Consider the following 18,552-nt stretch of genomic DNA (forward strand, 5'->3'; position numbering starts at 1 on the left):
ACATTGGTTACAGCTAAAACCTCTTTTAATAAATAGCTGCACTGATGCAACTTTTCCAAATCTGTGGCAATTTTTGTTCTTCCTGAATCCCCCTCTCTCCCTCACTAAAGCAAGCCCAATCACTGGACAGAAAACACGATTTGGTTGTTGGCTACAGCGAGCAGCCAGACAGAGCTCTCAATGGCTGAGCCCTGCCTCTGCTCTCCCACGAAGCAGCGTTTCTTTCCTCCACTCAGAGATGATTTTCATCACTTTCACAGGAATTCAAACCCCTTGTGAAATTAGTTGAAAACTCTTTGATTAAAAGTGCTGTTAGAAGAGATTTATTGAGAGTATGGGAGGAAGAGGATTAAGGAAAGAAAAGGATGATGGAGCACCTGAATAACCTATTCTTTATCACATCACACTTAACTTTTTTACTATGCTACTCTACTAACTCTAGACAAAAATCCAACAGTGCAATTATTCAGCACCCAAACTTCAGTCCCCCACTTCTGTTAGTTTCAAGACAACTAGAGGCACTTCAATTGTTCTGTCCTTCTCATTGAGTCTGAGACAAAATTTGAGAAGTTGTAAAAGATTGAAGATGTACTTGCAGGGGGGAACAGAGACAATTAACATGACCAGCACAGTCCTAATTACCATAGAACACCTATCTGAAACCTAAAAAAATATTTTCAAGTTCATGTTGTGCTTATTTCAGCAAAACTGAATTCATTCCTGTGATCTGAAAAGGCAGACATACTTGCATTCAAAGCAATGGTATTTTCTCCTCTACATTTCAAATGTTAAAGTCACTATTGATTTCCCAAAGCAATCAACATAACTGAAAACCAAGACTCACAGACTTCTTTATCAGAGTCAGACTTTCTTTTGAAAAAAGGAAAACAAAAGTTGAATTACTTTTATTTTTTTAACAGACAAAAATAACAAGGGATAGGATCCTGCAGAATCAGCGAAATTCTAGAATACATTAGCTTACCCCATGCCCATAAACTTTATATTGAATTTAAAGGCATTAGAGAACATAGCTTGAAATACGCTTTTTACATAGAGTTGTATGTCAGTCTTTCAGGATGGAGTGCAGATTTTTCTATATAATAATGTAAGGCAGCCTCAATTATAAATCTGTTACAGTCCCTAACTGCTGCCTCTCAACATAACCTCACTGGGAAGACTCTTCTAGTCAGGTGTTTCACTAACATAGGGACACGGACATAGAGAAAAAAAGCAGGCTGTTTCTCAACATCTTAATTTTATGACCTACCAAAAGAGTAAACCCTACTAAACTGGACAAGAAACATCACAATAACCTCAGAATATGGGATGACATGATTTTTAGCATCATGCAAATTACACAGAGAAAAAGAGAGAATCGCTACCACAAAAAACCCCAAAAACTTACAATAGGATATTGTATACAGCAATAGGACATTGTGTAAGCATACAGCAAAAATTCCACGCACGCCATAATTCACAGGTTATCAATCAGTAAGCATTGCCCGAGCAGTACCTTGTGGAGGGACTGGCTGTTGGTATCCTGGCACCGGCCCATTATAAGCTCCGTACTGCGACTGAGGAGCCCCTGGCAATGACTGTCCTCCGTAGGTAGGCTGCTGGAATCCCTGATATCCAGGCTGAGGTTGCCCGTAAGGAGGCCCCGTGTGAGCTTGCTGGTTTACACTCATTGTATTCACATCCCCAACCTAACCTCACCTGCAAAAAGGGGGGGAAAAATGACTTTAAGCAGATATAAAACCAAACTGGTCAGCTTCCCTACTGTTTTCAAATAAGTGTGAGATCTTAAGATACTTGGGAAGCTAAAACATGAATGATCACTTACTCTTGCACAGCAAGTCAGATAAATGCTTTACAAGAGCTATTTAAAACAGTACTTTCAGAAACTATGATTTCTAGTCAGCATTTCATACTGGTTAGACCTGTGATCATCACCTTAGAAATACCATCATTTGCTATTCCATAGCAGATTATTATCAGGCTTCCTGAGAAGCCTTTCAAACTACTTCCACCTCACAGAATCAGACCAACAGAAAATACATTTCATGATATAAATGAGTGATCCCTTAACATAACACTTCGGTAACACTGAATAAGTTCAGCTGTCACCTCTGTGTTAGTTTACTCGATCATGTTTCCTCATTACAAACAGCAAGCTCCACCATCCACAAATGCAGCTGCTTGAAGTGTTTGATGGACTCTAGAACTGGACCAGCATAGGGGGCTATAGCCTTTTTTATTAGCAATAGATGATTTAAAGTCCTTGCTATGTACATACATTTCAGAAAACAAAGATATTCCAAAAGCAAAATTTTCACCAAGGAAAGGTGTTAAAAATGGAAAATAATTACAGGCAAAGATGGCACTAAAGGAGTTTTACCAAAGTGTAAGACCTGAAACAGAGTGTCAGAGACAGGAGAGACATTTCTTAGCAAACTTTTGCAAGAAATCTTGCTCAACAGATTCCCAACTCCCCTAACTAACTGTATAAAGAGACTGACTAGCTTTATAACAAGAAAACCAAAACTGTTACTGTAAGACTCCAAACCAAACAGGCAATTTTTACAACAGGAAGCAGGCAAATAACCCACAGTGCCTTTCATTTGTGGAGAATCAAGGAGATTATTTCAGGGGCAGTAGATTCCCTCATGGTGTGTTTCTTTGCATCACCTGTACTTCTCTGGACACTCCATGTCACTGTTAGCCTCTTCAGCTGAGACTACCTACGCTAACACTAAAGAAACATGTTTAGGGCAATTAAATTCTTCACTAAAAACCATCAGTTTATATAAAAATGCAAAGCAAAAGTAAAATAAATAACTAATGTTGCTCTTATATTTTTCTCCAAACTCTATGATGAACTTGTGCGTTAAAGATACAAAGTAAATCTTAACACAGAGGAGACAGAGGTGCAACAGCCACCAGAAGCAAAGCCTGACCAGGAATCTGTAGCTTAACTCAATCAGTTGTAAAAGCTCCAAGCTGGTTTGCCTACACTCTGATTAGCACATGCCAAACAACGCTAAGATTGCTTCTTCACATTACCAAAAATATGATGCTAAAGAATTATTTCAGCAACTGACACCATAGCTGTACAGCAAAGCTACTGGAAGAACTATAGCTCTGAAGAATCACCCACATGAAGAAATTCTTTCATATATACCATAAAGGGAAAATACATATCTCATAATAGAGAGATTTAATTACTTACAAAAGAAAGCTAGCACAAAACATAAAAACTACATTTAACCTCCTACAGCTAGTAAACATGACAAATGTCAATGCTAAGATTACTAACACTTACTCTGAAATGAGATTTTAAACTTTTATGAAAGGAAATAAATTAAGTTTTACATTGTTATTCTCCAAACTGTATAAAGGCAAAGATAGGGCTTTTGTTTAGAAAAAGATCTCCTCTTAAATATTTACAGGTAATTTGCTCTTGAAAGTTAACATGTAATTTGCAACAGCTTACAAGAGCATGACAATTTTTCATCGGCCTGCAGTGGTTTTAAACATGATTACTCTCTTACTGTCACGTTTATAACGTGTAATCTCTAAAAATTCTGGTTTCCCACACTACCTTTGACTTAGTTCTGCAAAACAGTCTAACCTGACCAGCCATGTGGGCAGGAAGTCTGGACTTTGGGACCTGCTCCCCTCCCAAGTTCCCTGAAAGGTTAACCTCTTCCTGCCCAGGCAAGCAATCAGTGTGACCACACTGGAATGACAGACCTGCTCGCAGCCACCTCCTGTTCTGTACAAACAGTACAGCAAGAGAGTGCCTCCTGCAAAGGGGGCAGTACAGGCAAGGAAAAACACAATGAGAGGACTCTTCTACCTGCACATCTTGGAACATCTGGGCAGGGCTTTCTGACAAGGAAGGAGGGCTGTGTTCTCTTCTTCCTGCCCCTGCTTATTGGATTGGATGAGAAACCTGGTTTCTAGTCACTGCTCCTGCAAACAGGTCTCTCCTCCAGGAAGAGCTGCAGAGTAGTAGTATTCCACAGGATAGCTCCTGAGCTATAACCACTAAGACGCTTTTCACAAGTTAGACTTACAGAAATCCCTGAACAGATCTAATGCTTGAACTAGGAATTACTACAGGGCAGAAGATGAATCTTTCATGCTTTTTCTCCTGTTTTTCTAAAGCACAACAGGATAAGAACTCAAGTTCGTCCCTTGTAAACCACTTGTGACTTACTGCTGTCAGTGCATACCAGCAATCTCATCTGATGATCTTTTACTATTCCTTTTTCAGCCTTCCCTCCCTCATGTGAATATCAGTACCTCCTGCCTGAGCAGGTGATATCTGTAGCTTGTTGCTCTCTCCTCAATACCAAAACTGAGAGGTGAGCTGATTTAATGCATATCTTACAGAAAAGAAAAGAGTTTTGAGATAATCTCCTACACTTTTGTGGAAAAAGTAGCTACACAAACAAGATGGCTCTAATTCAGTGTCCCAACTAAAAGACAGATACACCTCAGACCTTTAGCCAGCCCATGTGCCAGCCAGCACAGGCTCACCTCCACCACAGCACAAGCTATTGCTTTCTCTACACTGGCAAAGGGTCAAGGAGGGAGACTTAGGAACAAGTCCAGTGCTGAAGCTGTCGACAAGGCTGCTTCATTGTTTTGGTGCCCAACTTGCTCTGAACGTAAGGCTTGTGGCACACTTGATCATCACTGATGTGAAATACCATAAGGCAGGAGCAAGAGTATTTACCTCTAAGAAGGTGGAAGACAGTTGTCACTGAGTGAGTCTGTTTTCCCTTTTCCCCAGTACAAGTTATTTCTACCAAACATTCATTTTGCTTCCACTCAAAAAACATCTCTGTGTAAATTAGAACCTGGTCACTTGAAGAGATATGGAGAAAGGGAGAATTTCATGCTCTGTCTTATGACATGAAGGGTGGCTGGGGGATGGAGAATGGCAGAAATAATACATATACCAGGTAGAGAGAAATGGAGATAACAGTCCATTTCACTGGATAAGAATGCTGAGGATATTCCTTTGCACGTAGCAACACATTACTGAAACTAAGCCAAACATAATACTGACACATGGTGTTGGACACCATATTACCACTCAGCAGTTACAATAAAAAGCTCAAATAAGCAGGACTGATGCTAGTGAAAAAAAAAACTATGACAAGTGGTCATTACCATAAAAAACAATTTTCCTGCAAAGCAGGAAGCAGTCACTCTATATCATTTCCTATTCCTCTGTATAAAGGCAGCTGACCATGAAGTTTTGGTCAACACAGTTACAAGGCCACAATTACACGAGAAGGCTGCTGTACAAGACAGACAAGCAGTGAGGATCAGTAATGAACTGATGGGAGGAAAATACACAGGAATAATGTAGGAGGTGCTGAATATCTAAATTTTTACAATAGCTTCAAGATTACTTAGTATCCAAACAAATCAGACCACAGTGAAGTTTTTATGACATGCTTTGAAAAAAACCTAGTGATTCATATGAGCTTGTTTCAATCAGCAAATCTCCCAAATCACTGAAAACTTCATATTCATCATTTTTTATAGTCTGCATTCATTGTTAACTCCCTTTTGAAAGTGAAAAGCTTTATCTCATCAGTTCTTATTCACTTTCTAAAGGAAAGTCATACAGCAAAACTACTTTCCTTCAGAAAGTAAATTTTTTTTACTGGTCCCAGAGAAAGAAAAAGCCTCTTTGTTTCAACTTCTGAGGAGACTGATACCTTAAAAAAAACCCCAAACCTACAACAACAAAAAGAATACACAACCCAAGTCAAACACATGGCCATGAAGGAAATATTTTACTTAACACAAAAATCAAAACTATTTCCAAAAGATGGGATAAAAGGAGACCACCAGTAATTCAGAGTATTGCCTACACTAGTTTTAATGTTTCTGTTCGGCAACTTTCTGGAAGCAGCAAGGTTTTGCTGTTCTTTCAAAGACCTAGACTCTGGAGCTAACAACACTCTTCAGAAAGGGAAATGTCCTTGCTTTTGTTTCATTGACAGCTTGACTAGGTCTTCTCCAAGCACGCATGGAACACTTGGTTCTTTTCAGATATAAAAAATTACTGGGCGGGGTTTTTTCTGTAGAAAATCTTGGAAAAGAAACTTGTGTCCTAGAAGTCAGAAACTGCCAACTAATCTGTAACCTCCCAGGCCATTGTAACAAATGCCTCCCACACATTTGTCCAAACCAACCCAAAAGGCAATACTGGAAGCCACTCCAATCTGGTTGTAATGTGTGGCACTCTCTCTTCCTTCTTTTGCAGATTCTCAACTTGTTATCTACGCATTTTGAGTTACTGTCAGAAACATTTGTTTAAACAATTCACAAAAAGTATAAGAGACAGTTTTCAAAGTGAATCTAAGCTAGGATCACTTCCATATTACTCTAAAGAAGGCCACATTAAACCTAGTTTTGTAAGGCTGATTCATCATCCTGGGCGAGGTACAATACAGTACACAAGTTACAAGAGTGAAAGTGATTAAAAACTGAATACAACAAAGCCCAGCTTAGTCTTGACCTAACCTTAAAACTACCAATACTTCCAACCCCTGCCATCACCACCAGATTTCTACTTCAAGAACACTTTATACTTTGTTGACTCAAGTCTCCTAGTGGGACTGATTCACATCTCTAACACTGTAATAAAGCTCTAGGAAAAGATTTGAAAAACACTCTGCTATGAGCATGGCTTCTGAAGAGCAACCCCACGGAGGCAAAAGTCACTGACAATACAGCATCAACAAAATCACAGCGAAGGACCTCTGTTTCCTAGCTACCTCCACATACATGTGTACAGACGTTACAATGAGTGAAGTAATCTGAACCATTTCTGTGAATCTTGCACAAGCATAATGGATTAGAAAAAGCTACATGAGCAGTTTCAAATTTAGGGAAGAGGCCAGAAGGAAGAAAGGGAATACATAGAATAGGACTAAAAAAGAAGTTTTTTTCACATACATTGTAACACTGGCCATCTCTGTGCTCTGACTTGCTCTACACAAATACACATTACACAATTTCCATCACCTGCAAGGAACAAAAAGTCACAATTAGCTTTTCCTAATACCTACTTCCAGTTTATACTGCCTTTTAATGCTTTCTATGTTAACAATGAATCCTGCTGAACATATAAAACAAGCTCTATCTTCCCAATTCATTCCTAACACATCTTTTCAAATCTAAAGAAAAAGAAACATCCACCTCTCTTCTGCAGAGACCTTGTTGTTGATTACTGTTGGTGACTCTGTACCTTGCCCTTCTTTAGCCAACCATCAATTCTTCCTTTGGCTTTTGACCCTCCTTCTGATAATAAGTGTTACAGGAAGATAACATAGTCCTACCACAGCAGGAAAAAACATTCAAAGAAGTACAAGCACCAAACCACTCATCAAAGAAATAATCTTTTAAATAGCTGTTCACTGCTATAAGTCAGCTTTCAGCCATGAAATTAAAACCTGGAGTGAGTGTCACAGCATATTAAGAAGCAATTATATATTCTTTATATTGATGTCCTCTTCATACTCTGTCTACAACAGTAAAAGAATCCTGAATTGCACAGCTGCAAGCCAAAAAGGGTAGTTCCATTAGCAAGAACCTGTTCCACATAAAAATGGATAGAAATATTTATGTTTTCACAGAGTGTATATATGTGATTGAAAGTAAGTCTCCTTTAAAGAGGAAAGCTTGCAAGTTTTTGGCTACATATATTTCTATCTGTCCCTTAACTAGGAGAACGTTGTGGGAAAGAGAAAAACAATGTTAAAGACAGAGTTCCCTAAATTTACTCATGAAAACTTCACATTAATAAAAAACAAAGACTTTGAAACAAAATCAATAGTCATCTCCCATTTTTACACTGTTTGTAAAAAAACAACAAAAAAGAATTTGCATGTTATGCCTCAGATAGCGATTTCTGTCCAACATTCCTCACAACATTTGGTAAAGTCGACTACATAATAATCCTGTAACAGAAATGGATCCAGAAATATTTTTAAGGAATTATCACATTAATAGCTAACAATCAACTGAGTACCAAACCGGGAAAAAAAAAATATGTATTTTCAATGACAATGAAATATAAACATTACTTCCTGTGGATAACTTCTGACATAGGTGTAAGCTATTCTTTTATGTCCCAGCAACTACTTTCTATTAGCCAGTAAGTTTAAAAAGAACTTCAACTACAGCCCAGTTTGGATGGTTTTGCAGTCCCTCTCAGAAATCAATACATTCCAAAAAAACCCCACCAAACAAACTAAAGGAAAATAAGCTTCACCATACTCCATCAAAAGCATTTCTCAGAAAGAGTGAAAACAAATTCCAACAACAGAGAACACATTTAAAGCGCCATCTACATGGAAAGCAAGAGTCCCATCTTGCATAACCACCTTTTCAAGACTACACTTGTATTTCGATCATGCCATCTCCTTTACTTTCCTTCTTCCTTTTCTCACAACCACGCGACCACTAAGTTTTACTACCAAATCCACCCAATCTCAGTCGCCAGATCTCCGCCAGGAATGACCATCCTCTGCAAAGCTCGAATGAATGAAAGCTTGAACAGCGCAGCACAAACGCCAGGGGAAGGATCCGCGGATTACAGGAGATTAGAGAGGTTGCAGAGGGGGGTATCTGACTCGCGGCGCACCCCGACCAAAAAGCAGCACTCGGTTCTCCGTGCCGGACCGACGGCCCGACTCGCAGCCGCCGGGTGTCGCCGCACCGCACCGGGACACCGACGGGTCTCCCGGGCAGCCCAGGCACTGGAAGTGCAGGCCCCGCCGACAGCCAGCCCGGCCCCGCAGGCCGCCGGCACCGGCCGGGCCGCGGGAGATGCGGACGCTCACGGCCGGGCGCATTCCGGGGAGCCCCGGGGCTCTGTAGAGCCTCCCGTGGCGCGCAGCACGGCGGGCCCGACGCGTCACCCGACCGGGCGCCACCGGGCCTCGGCGGAGGAGGAAGCGGCAGCCACGGCACCGCCTCAGCACCGCCTGGGCTCCGGGCCGCGGCCGGGCCGCCGGGCGCGGTGCCGGGCTCAATGCCGCCCACCCGCTCGCCCGCCCGCAGCAGGCACCGCACGGCCCCGCCGGTGGGCCCGGCCACCCGGAGCCCCTTCAGGCCTCACTCACCACCGCTGCCGCCACTGCCGGGCCCACTTCCGGCTCCCGCCCCGCCGCTCCCCGCCCCGCCGCTCCCCGCCTGCCGCTGCCACGTCCGCGCTCCGCCCGCCGGGGCCCGGATGCGGCGCAGGCGCTGCGAGGCCCCGGCCCCTGACGTTGTGGCTGGGGCGGGCAGCGGCTGCAGCTGCGGGAGGGCTGCGGGGCTGCTGCTCGCGCGGCCCAAAGCCGCGCTGCCCCCACGGGCACTGAGGCGTGAGCGGGGCTCGGCCGAACTGAGCCCACAAGGGCTGCTGAGCCGCGATCACCACTGACCACGGTGCCCTTGGCCGCCTGTCCCACCAGCGGCCTGTGAAAGACCGCGACAGGGGAGCAACCAGGGCCAGTTCTGCACCAAGGTGCAGAGAGTTGTTCACTCCCTGCCAACAGCAGCAGAGTGATCGTCCCTCCGTACTCGGCACTGCTGAGGCCACACCTCAAGTACTGCCTTCAGTAGGCTCTACTGGCCCCCTCACTTCAGAAAGGGCACTGAGATGCTGGAGTGTGTCCAGAGCAGGGTAACAAGCTCGTGAAAGGTCTAGAAAACTTGTTTTACAGGAATGGGTGAGAGACCTGGGATTGTTTATTCTCGAGAAGAGGATGCTCGTAGGTGATCTCATCGCCCTCTACAACTGCCTGAAAGGAGATTGCTGTGAAGTAGGGACTGGTCTCTTCTGTGGCTACAGAGAGGACAAAAGGAAGTGGTCTAAAGCTGAGACGGAGGAGAATCGGATTAGATGTTAGAAACATTTTCGCTGTTAGGATGGTCAGGCATTGGAATAGGTTGCCCAGGAATTTGGTGGAGTCACCAACCTGGAGGTGTTTAAGAGGCGTCAGAGTCTGGTGCTGGGTGATGTGATTTAGTGGTTTAGGGGTTACAGTGGTAGTGCTGGGTGCATGGTTGGACTTGATGATCTCAAAGGTCTCTTCCAACCTTGATGATTCTGTGATTGTGCTGGTTTGTGCCCACCAGAAATATGAATGGCACCGGATGAGTGGTGCTATAGTAGTGGCAATGAAGTAGTCAACCAAGCAATGGCATCACAGCAAGAGTACATCCTCTGGATATTATGGTATAAGGATATTAGTCACTGAGAGCTAAGCACATGCAGAATAAGGAAGAGGTAAGGGTAAGCTTTTCCTCAGAACCTTAACAGAAAATTATGGTTTATCCCTTGTAGGAAAGGGGGAACATGGACTTTAACTCTTGTGTAACTCCCTGGCTTGGGATGGCTAGGAGGTTGTGTCTGTCATGATCCTGAAGAAAAATCCTAAAGAAAAACCACTGGCTTGGGATGGCTAGGAGGTCATGTCTGCATTGATCCTAAAGAAAAACCACTGAAAGACTCTGCTCCACTCTAGTGAGACCCCATCCAGAGACCTGCATCCAGCTCTGAGGTCCTCAGCACAGGAAAGACATAAACCCATTGGAGCAGGTCCAGAGGGAGGCTAAGAAAATGATCAGAGGGATGAAGGCTTCTCTTATTAAGAAAGGCTGAGAGAGATGAGGTTGTTCAGCCTGAAAGAACATTTTGAGGAGACTTTATTGTGATCTTTCAATACTTAAAGGAGGCTTTTAAGAAAGCTGGAGACAGACTTTTTTCGTAGGGCTTATAGTTACAAGACAAGGAGTAATGGTTTTAAATGAAAAGAGGGTAGATTTAGACTAGATATAAGGAAAAAAATTTCTGCTACCAGGCTGGTAAAGCACTGTGACAGGCTGCCCAGAGTGGTGGCAGTTGCCCCATCCCTGGAAACACTCAAGGTCACGTTGGACAGGGCTCTGAGCAATCTGATAGAGTTGAAAATGTCCCTGCTCATTGCAGGTAGATTGGGCTAGATGATCCTTAAAAGTTCCTTCCAACCAAACTATTCTCTGATTCTCTGATTCTATGACCTGGTTGGGCTCTCTTGGCCATTGAGTCTATGTAAGCAGTGCCCTGCAGAGAACTGTGTGAATCCTGTGTGTGTTGCTAATCCCAGCTATTCTGGTCCCAGTGTCTAGTATTACAAGTGGATGTAGGGGATGTCAGGGAGCAGCACACTGCAGAGGGAGCACAGTACATGTACAGTCTGCTGTGGCTTTCAGGGCACGCACACAGTGCTGCTGTGTAATGACACTAGCTGCTTGGAGAAAATAGAAGTGGAGAGCACATTCATTGCAAGCTGGTTTTGTTCAATTCATAGGGTCAGGTGCTGTCATCTGATTTGTACACGTTTGTGCCTGTGCCATGTCCTTGCCTGAAACTCAAACTAATGGATCCTGAGTACTGAGTGACTCTTAAGATTTGCATTTGGAATGTAAAGTGGAAATAAAAATTTTACTGAAATGCTTCCAGCTTTAAAAGTGTCAGACAAAGCTCTGGAGAGACAGGAGGTGTGCTATTTTCAGCCACGTTCCGGTGAGAGATCCATCATGTATGCGGGGGGGCACAGAGGGTGAGATTGACATGACACGTGTGTAGGACAACTCTGGCCCCTTACCAAGGGCAGAATCAAATGTCTAATCATAGGCAGAGCAGCAGCTGAGAGTCCAGAAGAGCAGTGAAGGCTGGGCTTGACAGTCTCAACTCTTATGTGTGTGTGAACTTCAAGGAGAAAGTGAGCAGAGGGCCTTGAGGGGACTGGAGAGTGGTGGTGTGAATTGTGAATATGGGAATAGAAGATTCTGCCTGTTAAGAACTGGAGTCTGTACTGAAGTTGTGAAGACAAAATATCTAAAGCACAGAAATCATGGGAGCTGAAGAAGAAATGCTCATCACTCTGTCTGGAGGTGCCCCCTGGGGCTTCCGCCTGCAAGGGGGTTCAGAGCAGAAAAGACCCCTTCAAGTGTCAAAGGTAGGACCTTGAGGTGTGAACTGTGAGAGCAAAGTTGTTCTGCTGAACTAGATATCCCTACTGAGTTGGGCATCTTTCACCACTGCTAAGGAATACAGGAACTCCCTACAGTGGCAGCAGATCTTAAAAGGAAAAATTGGGTGGTGTGCTCAAGCAGGGTGTGAGGTGGGCTGTGAATCCTGGAATAGATGCACTTGAGGTAGAGACAAGTGTCAGGTGAAGATCTGCTTCAGTGCAGGTCTGTACAGCTCAGACACTTTCTGGCTGTACAACTCTCCTGAGTTGTCAGCAGAGCTATAACCATAGTGACAGTGCAGGGAAAAGGGTTCAAATATGGAAACTTCAATACTCATGTAAGACATCCAACTAAAGAAAAAATAAATTGAAGCAGTTAAAGCCATATTTTTAATTCACTTGTCCCTAACACTTCATTACTATATTCCAGCTTTCAAAATAGATGTACATTTCTTAGTGCCTCTTCTGTTGGTGAAAGTTTTTCCACACTGTCTGAAGTGAATATTTGTGATGCTCTGGGCAGCAAATACTGGTTTAATTTCAAGAATTAAAGAAAAACAGTTGTTTGAATGGGAAATTAAAAAATGGAATAAACATGAACCTTGTGTTGCACTACTTTTGATAAACAGCTGTTACTGTTGTCTTTTCAGAAAGACTACTGAATATATTGGAAACTAGGGGAAAAAAAGGTCCTCTTTATTAAGCTCAAGACAGCTGCATTAGCCTTGACACAATGATATCTTGGGATATCTCACTGGAAAGCACCCAGCAGCAGAAATGAAAAAATGCTCTGCCCAGCTCCTTCTGTTTCCTTAAGCAGACCATGCCTCTGACAGAATTTTGAAATTAGATGTTCTGTGTCACTTGGCTCATCCCAGATCACGTAGTGTTTGTCTGTAACTTCTGCCAAATTGTTTGGAATCCCATAGCTTGGCCTTGAAGTGAATGTTTCTTATGTGGAGAAAGATGATTTTTCTCCAGAAAAACAACTTCTGCACAAACTCATAGAGTTTCAGGTTAAAAAGAAACAATCAATATCCTTTAAACAGGTGTCTGGCATCAGTGGTTCTTAGGAAAATTGAATTTTCAGGGGCTACATTAATTCTGCATAGTCTAAGATTATTTTGACTCTTGTTTTTCCCTCAGTAGATAAGAAACTGATACTAAAGAGGGAGGAGATTGTGAATGTCTATAAAGATTACTCAGGATTGAACAGCAGCAAGAACTAGTCATTACCCAGGCTAAGTTGCACCTTAAGGTGAATGGAATATTGCTCAAGGATTAGTAGCATTTGCAGGAAGGTATTAACTAGAAGCAGCTTTTACCCAGAATTGGGTGCTGTACTTTAAGTGTAGCAATACAAATATATATAATTTTACAATACTTGGATATTGTATTAAAAATAATTACGAAAAATACAATTTATACAAATCCATTTGAGGCTCAAAGTAGACATCATTCTTTAGGCAGGATTTTCATTTTATAATTATCTTTTTTGTCTGTTATTGCCTAGAATTTAATGACCCTACATAGTATCTTAAAGGCAACACCAATTAAATAGTCTCCAAAGAATGGATGGTCCTTACCAGGTACTCAGGAAGATCATATCTGAATGTAACCTGCTTAGAAGAGAGCAAACTGCCAGGTGTCATGTGATGGAAAGTACAGCCATGAATAGCTGATAGGTGCCAGGAGATAACTGAGTGGACATTGCTTGTGTCTCAGAGATTCCAGTGCTGTCATTTTAGACAATTTCAACTTCTAGGCTAGAAAGTCATAGTAGTAACACTAAGGAAAGATCCTAACCTTTGGCTGCTGAGTCAAATGATAAATAAGTGATAAAAAGTTAATTTGGGAAATTAATCAAGTATAACATTATGTATAAATGATACATGTTTTACTTTGGTAGAGATGCTGGATTTGCCAAGCCAGACTAGGTTGAATCACCTCTTGTCCTGCTTCCTTTGTGTTTCCTGCAAGTATTTCAGAGGAAGTTGTAAGTTTCACAATGTATCTAATTTTTGTGTAATGCAATGTGGAGGGAAGTCCTTTCCCCTCAGGTAGTTATCAGCATGCCCTGGGAAGTGTCTAAGAATTGGCAGTCCTAGTGGTTCAACCTACAGATAAACAGAAAATTGTTTCTGAACAACTCATACCTTACCTGTCGAAGTCTTATGTGATTTCTTAATGAAGATTTGATAACACCGAGCAACCAGGCATTCCAAAGACTAAAGGTTGCACTAAGTGGGATTTCCTGCTTGAGTCGCTCTTGCTGTATCACACAGCCCTTCACAATTCCTCATCTTACATGACCCATGTACACAGTTCATAGTCTTCTTGCCTTTATGCTTTCTAAAATTTACATCACCATCACCTTTTTATTGTTTCTCTTTATGGATTTTAGGATAAAATTAACCACTGGTTGCTGTTCTTGGTATCTTTTTGTTTTGTTTTGTTTTCCTGAAAATTCTTTGGGTGTGCTGCATGGTTCCTTTGTCCTTTCCTTCCCCTCTCTTCCCTTCCCTTCCCATGGGGCCTCTAATTGGTTGTTCTCTCATAAGGTGTTCATAAGGATGGCTTAAATTATTGGCTTTTTTCAAATTGCAATTAACTCAAAATGTACAGTGAATGTATGCATTTGAAACTGTTTTCTAGTTCAAAGTATTCAGCTGGCAGTAACAAAATAAAGTACATGAACATGGTGGAAGTGGGGTGTGAACCCATTTTTCTACAGACTAAAAGGATGCATAGCTGTAGTTTCAACTGTTTCTCCAAGCAAGGGATCAATTCTAAACCTCAGTCCAGCTGCCAGAAAGGGGTAGAAAAGCAGCTCTATCTTCACATGCTGGATGCAGCTGCCACAGCTGTGTCATTCAACAACTCCCTGTGCCTTATGGGTTCAGGGACACACCTGGAGAAAGACACTGGAATTACATCCTTGTGGACAGTCTCTTGGGTTGGATATTTCTGGGCATGAGCCTGCAGTGTGCCCTGACAGCCCAAAGGCCAGCAGCATCCTGGGCTGCATCCAAAGAGGAGTGGCCAGCAGGTGGAGGGAGGAGATTCTGCCCCTCTGCCCACTTGGAGCACTGCATAAATCTATGGGGTCCTCAGTGCAGGAAAGATCTTTGACCAGAAACAGTGTTTAGGAAAGAAGGAGAACAAACATAAACACAAGAAGCAAAAAGGATCCATAGATAGCAAGATTTTTATTTTAGAAAGGCTGAGGGAAAGTACATGGTCCTCACATGTAGCTGTAACTGATGAGAAAGTTAACCCATTCTGGAAAGAGAGTAAGAGAGAACAGTACTGTCAGGTTCCTGGAGGATTTCTTTGCAATAAGGATACGTGCATCAAATGCTTTCAAAACAAAACAAAATGTAAAATAGCTAGTCTGAGAAAAGTTGTAAGCACTAATGCTATTAATCAACCAAAGTAGAAACCTAACATGAAATTATATTATGGAAATAATTTTTATGAAGATGAACAGGACAGTTTTAGGATAGTGCAAGTACATGCAAACCTGCCTTTAGGGATCCTGCTACAAAACAAGATTTATTCAATGAGAGGCAAACATGGTTACTTTCTATAAAAAGCAAGGAAGGCACTTCTACCTCCAGCACAAGTACTAGTAATACTGATAAAATAGAGGGAACTGAGTCTTTACAGCTGGTACTGATAGTAGAGGCAAAGGACCTGGGCATATTAGTGCATCACCAATAATAAGCCAGCAAAATTATGAATCTCTGAAAAAAAAAGGCAAACATAAACAAATGAGCCTCAGGTAGACATGTCTAACAGAGATAGGAAGGCGTTGTATTACTGTCTGATGCACAAGGGGGAATTCACTGGAAATACCATACAGAATCAGCCCCTCTCAAGGAAAATAAATGTAAGGTAGAGCAGCCATAGAAAAGCAGGGGAGAAGAGAAGGCTTCTTTCACCTGACAAAATATTGAAAGAGATGACTGCAATCTACAAGTAGATGTTGAGCAAATACCAGCAATGCTATTCAAATATAGGTGACAGGATTGACAGCACAGAACAACTAACCAGGAAGATTCAGCAATGAATTTCCAATCAAGAAAAAGAACTGATAATCTTTTGAATCAGTTTATGAACTGGAGTAAACAATATGGCCTCTGAAAACTACAGAAGATTGGCCCTGGTAGCTCAAGAGACTCTTTTCAGTTGGCTGTTCTGTACAAATGCTCTGCAGCAATGTTAGGGGAATTGTTAGGGGAAGCAGTAACACAGCATTGTATTGGTTCTAAAGCCAAAAGTTTGGGGTTTTTTTGTTTAAGAGCAGTTCATCACAATCTCCTTTTTAGCTCTCAAATTCCCTCTTTTTCCTTTATGGTTCTCTGCTGATAATCCACTGTTTCTACTGTCTCCTCTGCAAGATATCCTTGCTGCCTGTTTGCCGTGTCCCTGCTCCCTGTGACATACAGCCTGGCTGCTGTGTGCCACTCTCCTATGCTCATGTGACATGATTCCTGCTGGAGGTGCCAGCTCTAACCCAAATAAGCCTGATGGCTTCCAGATTTGTGAGCACCTTCTCTTCCTCTCCCCTTTTCAGTGAGCAGCCTGTTCTTTATCTGTTTTCGCAGATGTTTACTGTCACACCTAAAAAAACACTGCTGGTCTGTAGCGGTCACTAATGCTGGTCTTGGAGTGCCTCAAGCTGCTTTGGGAGTACTCCTGGACATATTTTATGGCCTGCTGGCACTTAGGCAGGGGCTATGTTTGGCTGTTAGAGAGGGAGGGCAGGCTGTGGCACCAGTGGAACTTTCCGAGGTTCTGGAAGAATCTTTTGATGAGAAGTTGCAGTGAAACCATACATGCTCCATCTATACCCAGTGCATTAAATGTACCTGGGACCATTCTCTGGCACTTTTGCCAGCTGCTACAGACTGTAATGAAGCCCAGCAATTAACATTTTCTATTCTTCCAAACAAAATGGCCACAGGCCCATAGGCAGTGGCTCTGGGAATGGTCTGTTCTAGCTCCCAAACTGTGCCTGGGAATTGTTCTGGACAGCAATAGCCAGTCTCAGCTAAAGATGTGCCAAGGATCATTTCAACATTTTACCACAGTAGTTGCAGTCTAGAGGTCAGGTTCATTCGCTGATATTATTCAGCCTGCTACTGGCTAGAACTACAGAATACATCTGTGGAGGCTGAGTCTGGTTTCTGATGCACATTCATACCTACAAGATGACTACAAAGATGTTGCAAGGCACAAGAAGCTCTCTGCACCTAAGTGCCCTAGATCCTTCAGGTGAATGGGGTACTTCTTTAATCCATACTTGTGGCTGATCCTGTCCTTGCTGCTGCAGAACAGTGGCACTTATCCTCCTCAGACTATTGCTGAGAGGCTGCTTTTGGGCTAGTGAGTGCTGTCTTTCGGTGCAGTAGCCCACTCTTGCAATATTATGAATGCTGTGTTCGATATTTTTTTGCAAACCAAAGTGACTCTTATTCTATCGAAATAATAGCAGGTATGTCTTCTTCTAATTTGCCCTCTCTCAGCATAAATACTGTGGAGGCATAATATACTTAAGACTGTTGCTGTTCAACAATTAGTAGCAGCTGAAAAGAGCTTTCTGTTTTGAGAAGGGTTTTTATTCAGGTCTTGCAAATGCTCATGGCCCCTTAGAACACAGTATCAGCATGCAATGCTAAGGCTGGGAACACCTTGCTCTGGAATGTTGGCATCTAATTGTAAATCTTCTGTACTTTCTCAGTGATTTCTTGTGGGCAGCTCCTTGCAGCACTGTCTTCACAGCACAGCCAACAAACTCCAGTGCTCTCCTTGGCTAGCTAACCCACTCTTTTATAGCACTCATCCTTACTGGAACTTAACCAACTGAGCAGCACTAGCATCCTCTTCCACTACCAGCTGTCATTGTTAAACCCAGTAGCCACCCAAGTATGTCCTACCACTTAAGACACATCTTTTCACCACTCTCCCTTGCTGTGTCCATCCCACAAAGTATGTGTTCTCTTCCCTCTTTCTTTATATAAAGACTACCTAATTAAGCTTCACCATGGATGACCTGTGAAGTAGCTCTGCAGGGACACTGGACCTGCTTTACCAAGAGGCAAGTCTTCCAGTGTCATCTCTTAAGAAGGAACATGATGTTTCATCAGGAAATTACTGGAACAAACTTCCTGTGTAGTTGTAATGCTTAGTGTAATTATTATGGATATTCTCCTGTAAAATAGCTTCCAATAAAAACATGGCATTGACATGAGGATGTGATGTTATTTGCTACTTAATAGATAAGGCATAGGGAAAGTATCTCACTGGATCTCTATGTTCAGGTAGGCAACTGAGATAAAGAAAGACTGTTGGAAAATGTCCTGTTTCCAGGCTACTGCCTTTTATGGCTCTCAGTCTGAGTATCTTCTCCGAGGTCACACAAAAAATCATCCAGGTCATCTGAATACCACTCTAGACATCTCCTCTCTCAAGCCACAGGATTATCCTTCCTCACATAAAAAGAGTAAAC

At 42.4% G+C, this 18,552-nt stretch overlaps 2 protein-coding genes across 8 annotated transcripts in view; one reads left to right on the top strand and one right to left on the bottom strand.

Annotated features, from left to right (window-relative positions):
- The window catches only part of SEC24C (SEC24 homolog C, COPII coat complex component), a 37,585-nt gene extending 28,375 nt beyond the window's left edge, over window positions 1–9,210 (bottom strand). For 4 of the 7 annotated variants that reach the window (XM_030950815.1, XM_030950816.1, XM_030950814.1 and 1 more), the window contains exons 1-2: window positions 9,159–9,210; window positions 1,514–1,716 (exon numbers count right to left, since the gene is read on the bottom strand). In XM_030950815.1, coding sequence (XP_030806675.1) covers window positions 1,514–1,688 — 175 coding nt within the window. In that variant the 5' untranslated portion in view covers window positions 1,689–1,716; window positions 9,159–9,210. Of the gene's footprint in view, window positions 1–1,513; window positions 1,717–6,987; window positions 7,057–8,417; window positions 9,062–9,158 lie in introns of those variants that run through there. The other 3 variants (XM_030950813.1, XM_030950812.1, XM_030950818.1) reach the window with 3 other exon arrangements.
- Window positions 9,211–11,706: 2,496 nt separating this feature from the next.
- The window catches only part of SYNPO2L (synaptopodin 2 like), a 34,944-nt gene continuing 28,098 nt past the window's right edge, over window positions 11,707–18,552 (top strand). Inside the window, exon 1 of the mRNA XM_030951636.1 lies at window positions 11,707–12,023. Coding sequence (XP_030807496.1) covers window positions 11,919–12,023 — 105 coding nt within the window. The 5' untranslated portion in view covers window positions 11,707–11,918. The remainder of the gene's footprint in view (window positions 12,024–18,552) is intronic.

The sequence above is a fragment of the Camarhynchus parvulus genome, chromosome 6, assembly GCF_901933205.1.
Source record: "Camarhynchus parvulus chromosome 6, STF_HiC, whole genome shotgun sequence".
In the NCBI taxonomy this organism is placed as follows: Eukaryota; Metazoa; Chordata; class Aves; order Passeriformes; family Thraupidae; genus Camarhynchus; species Camarhynchus parvulus.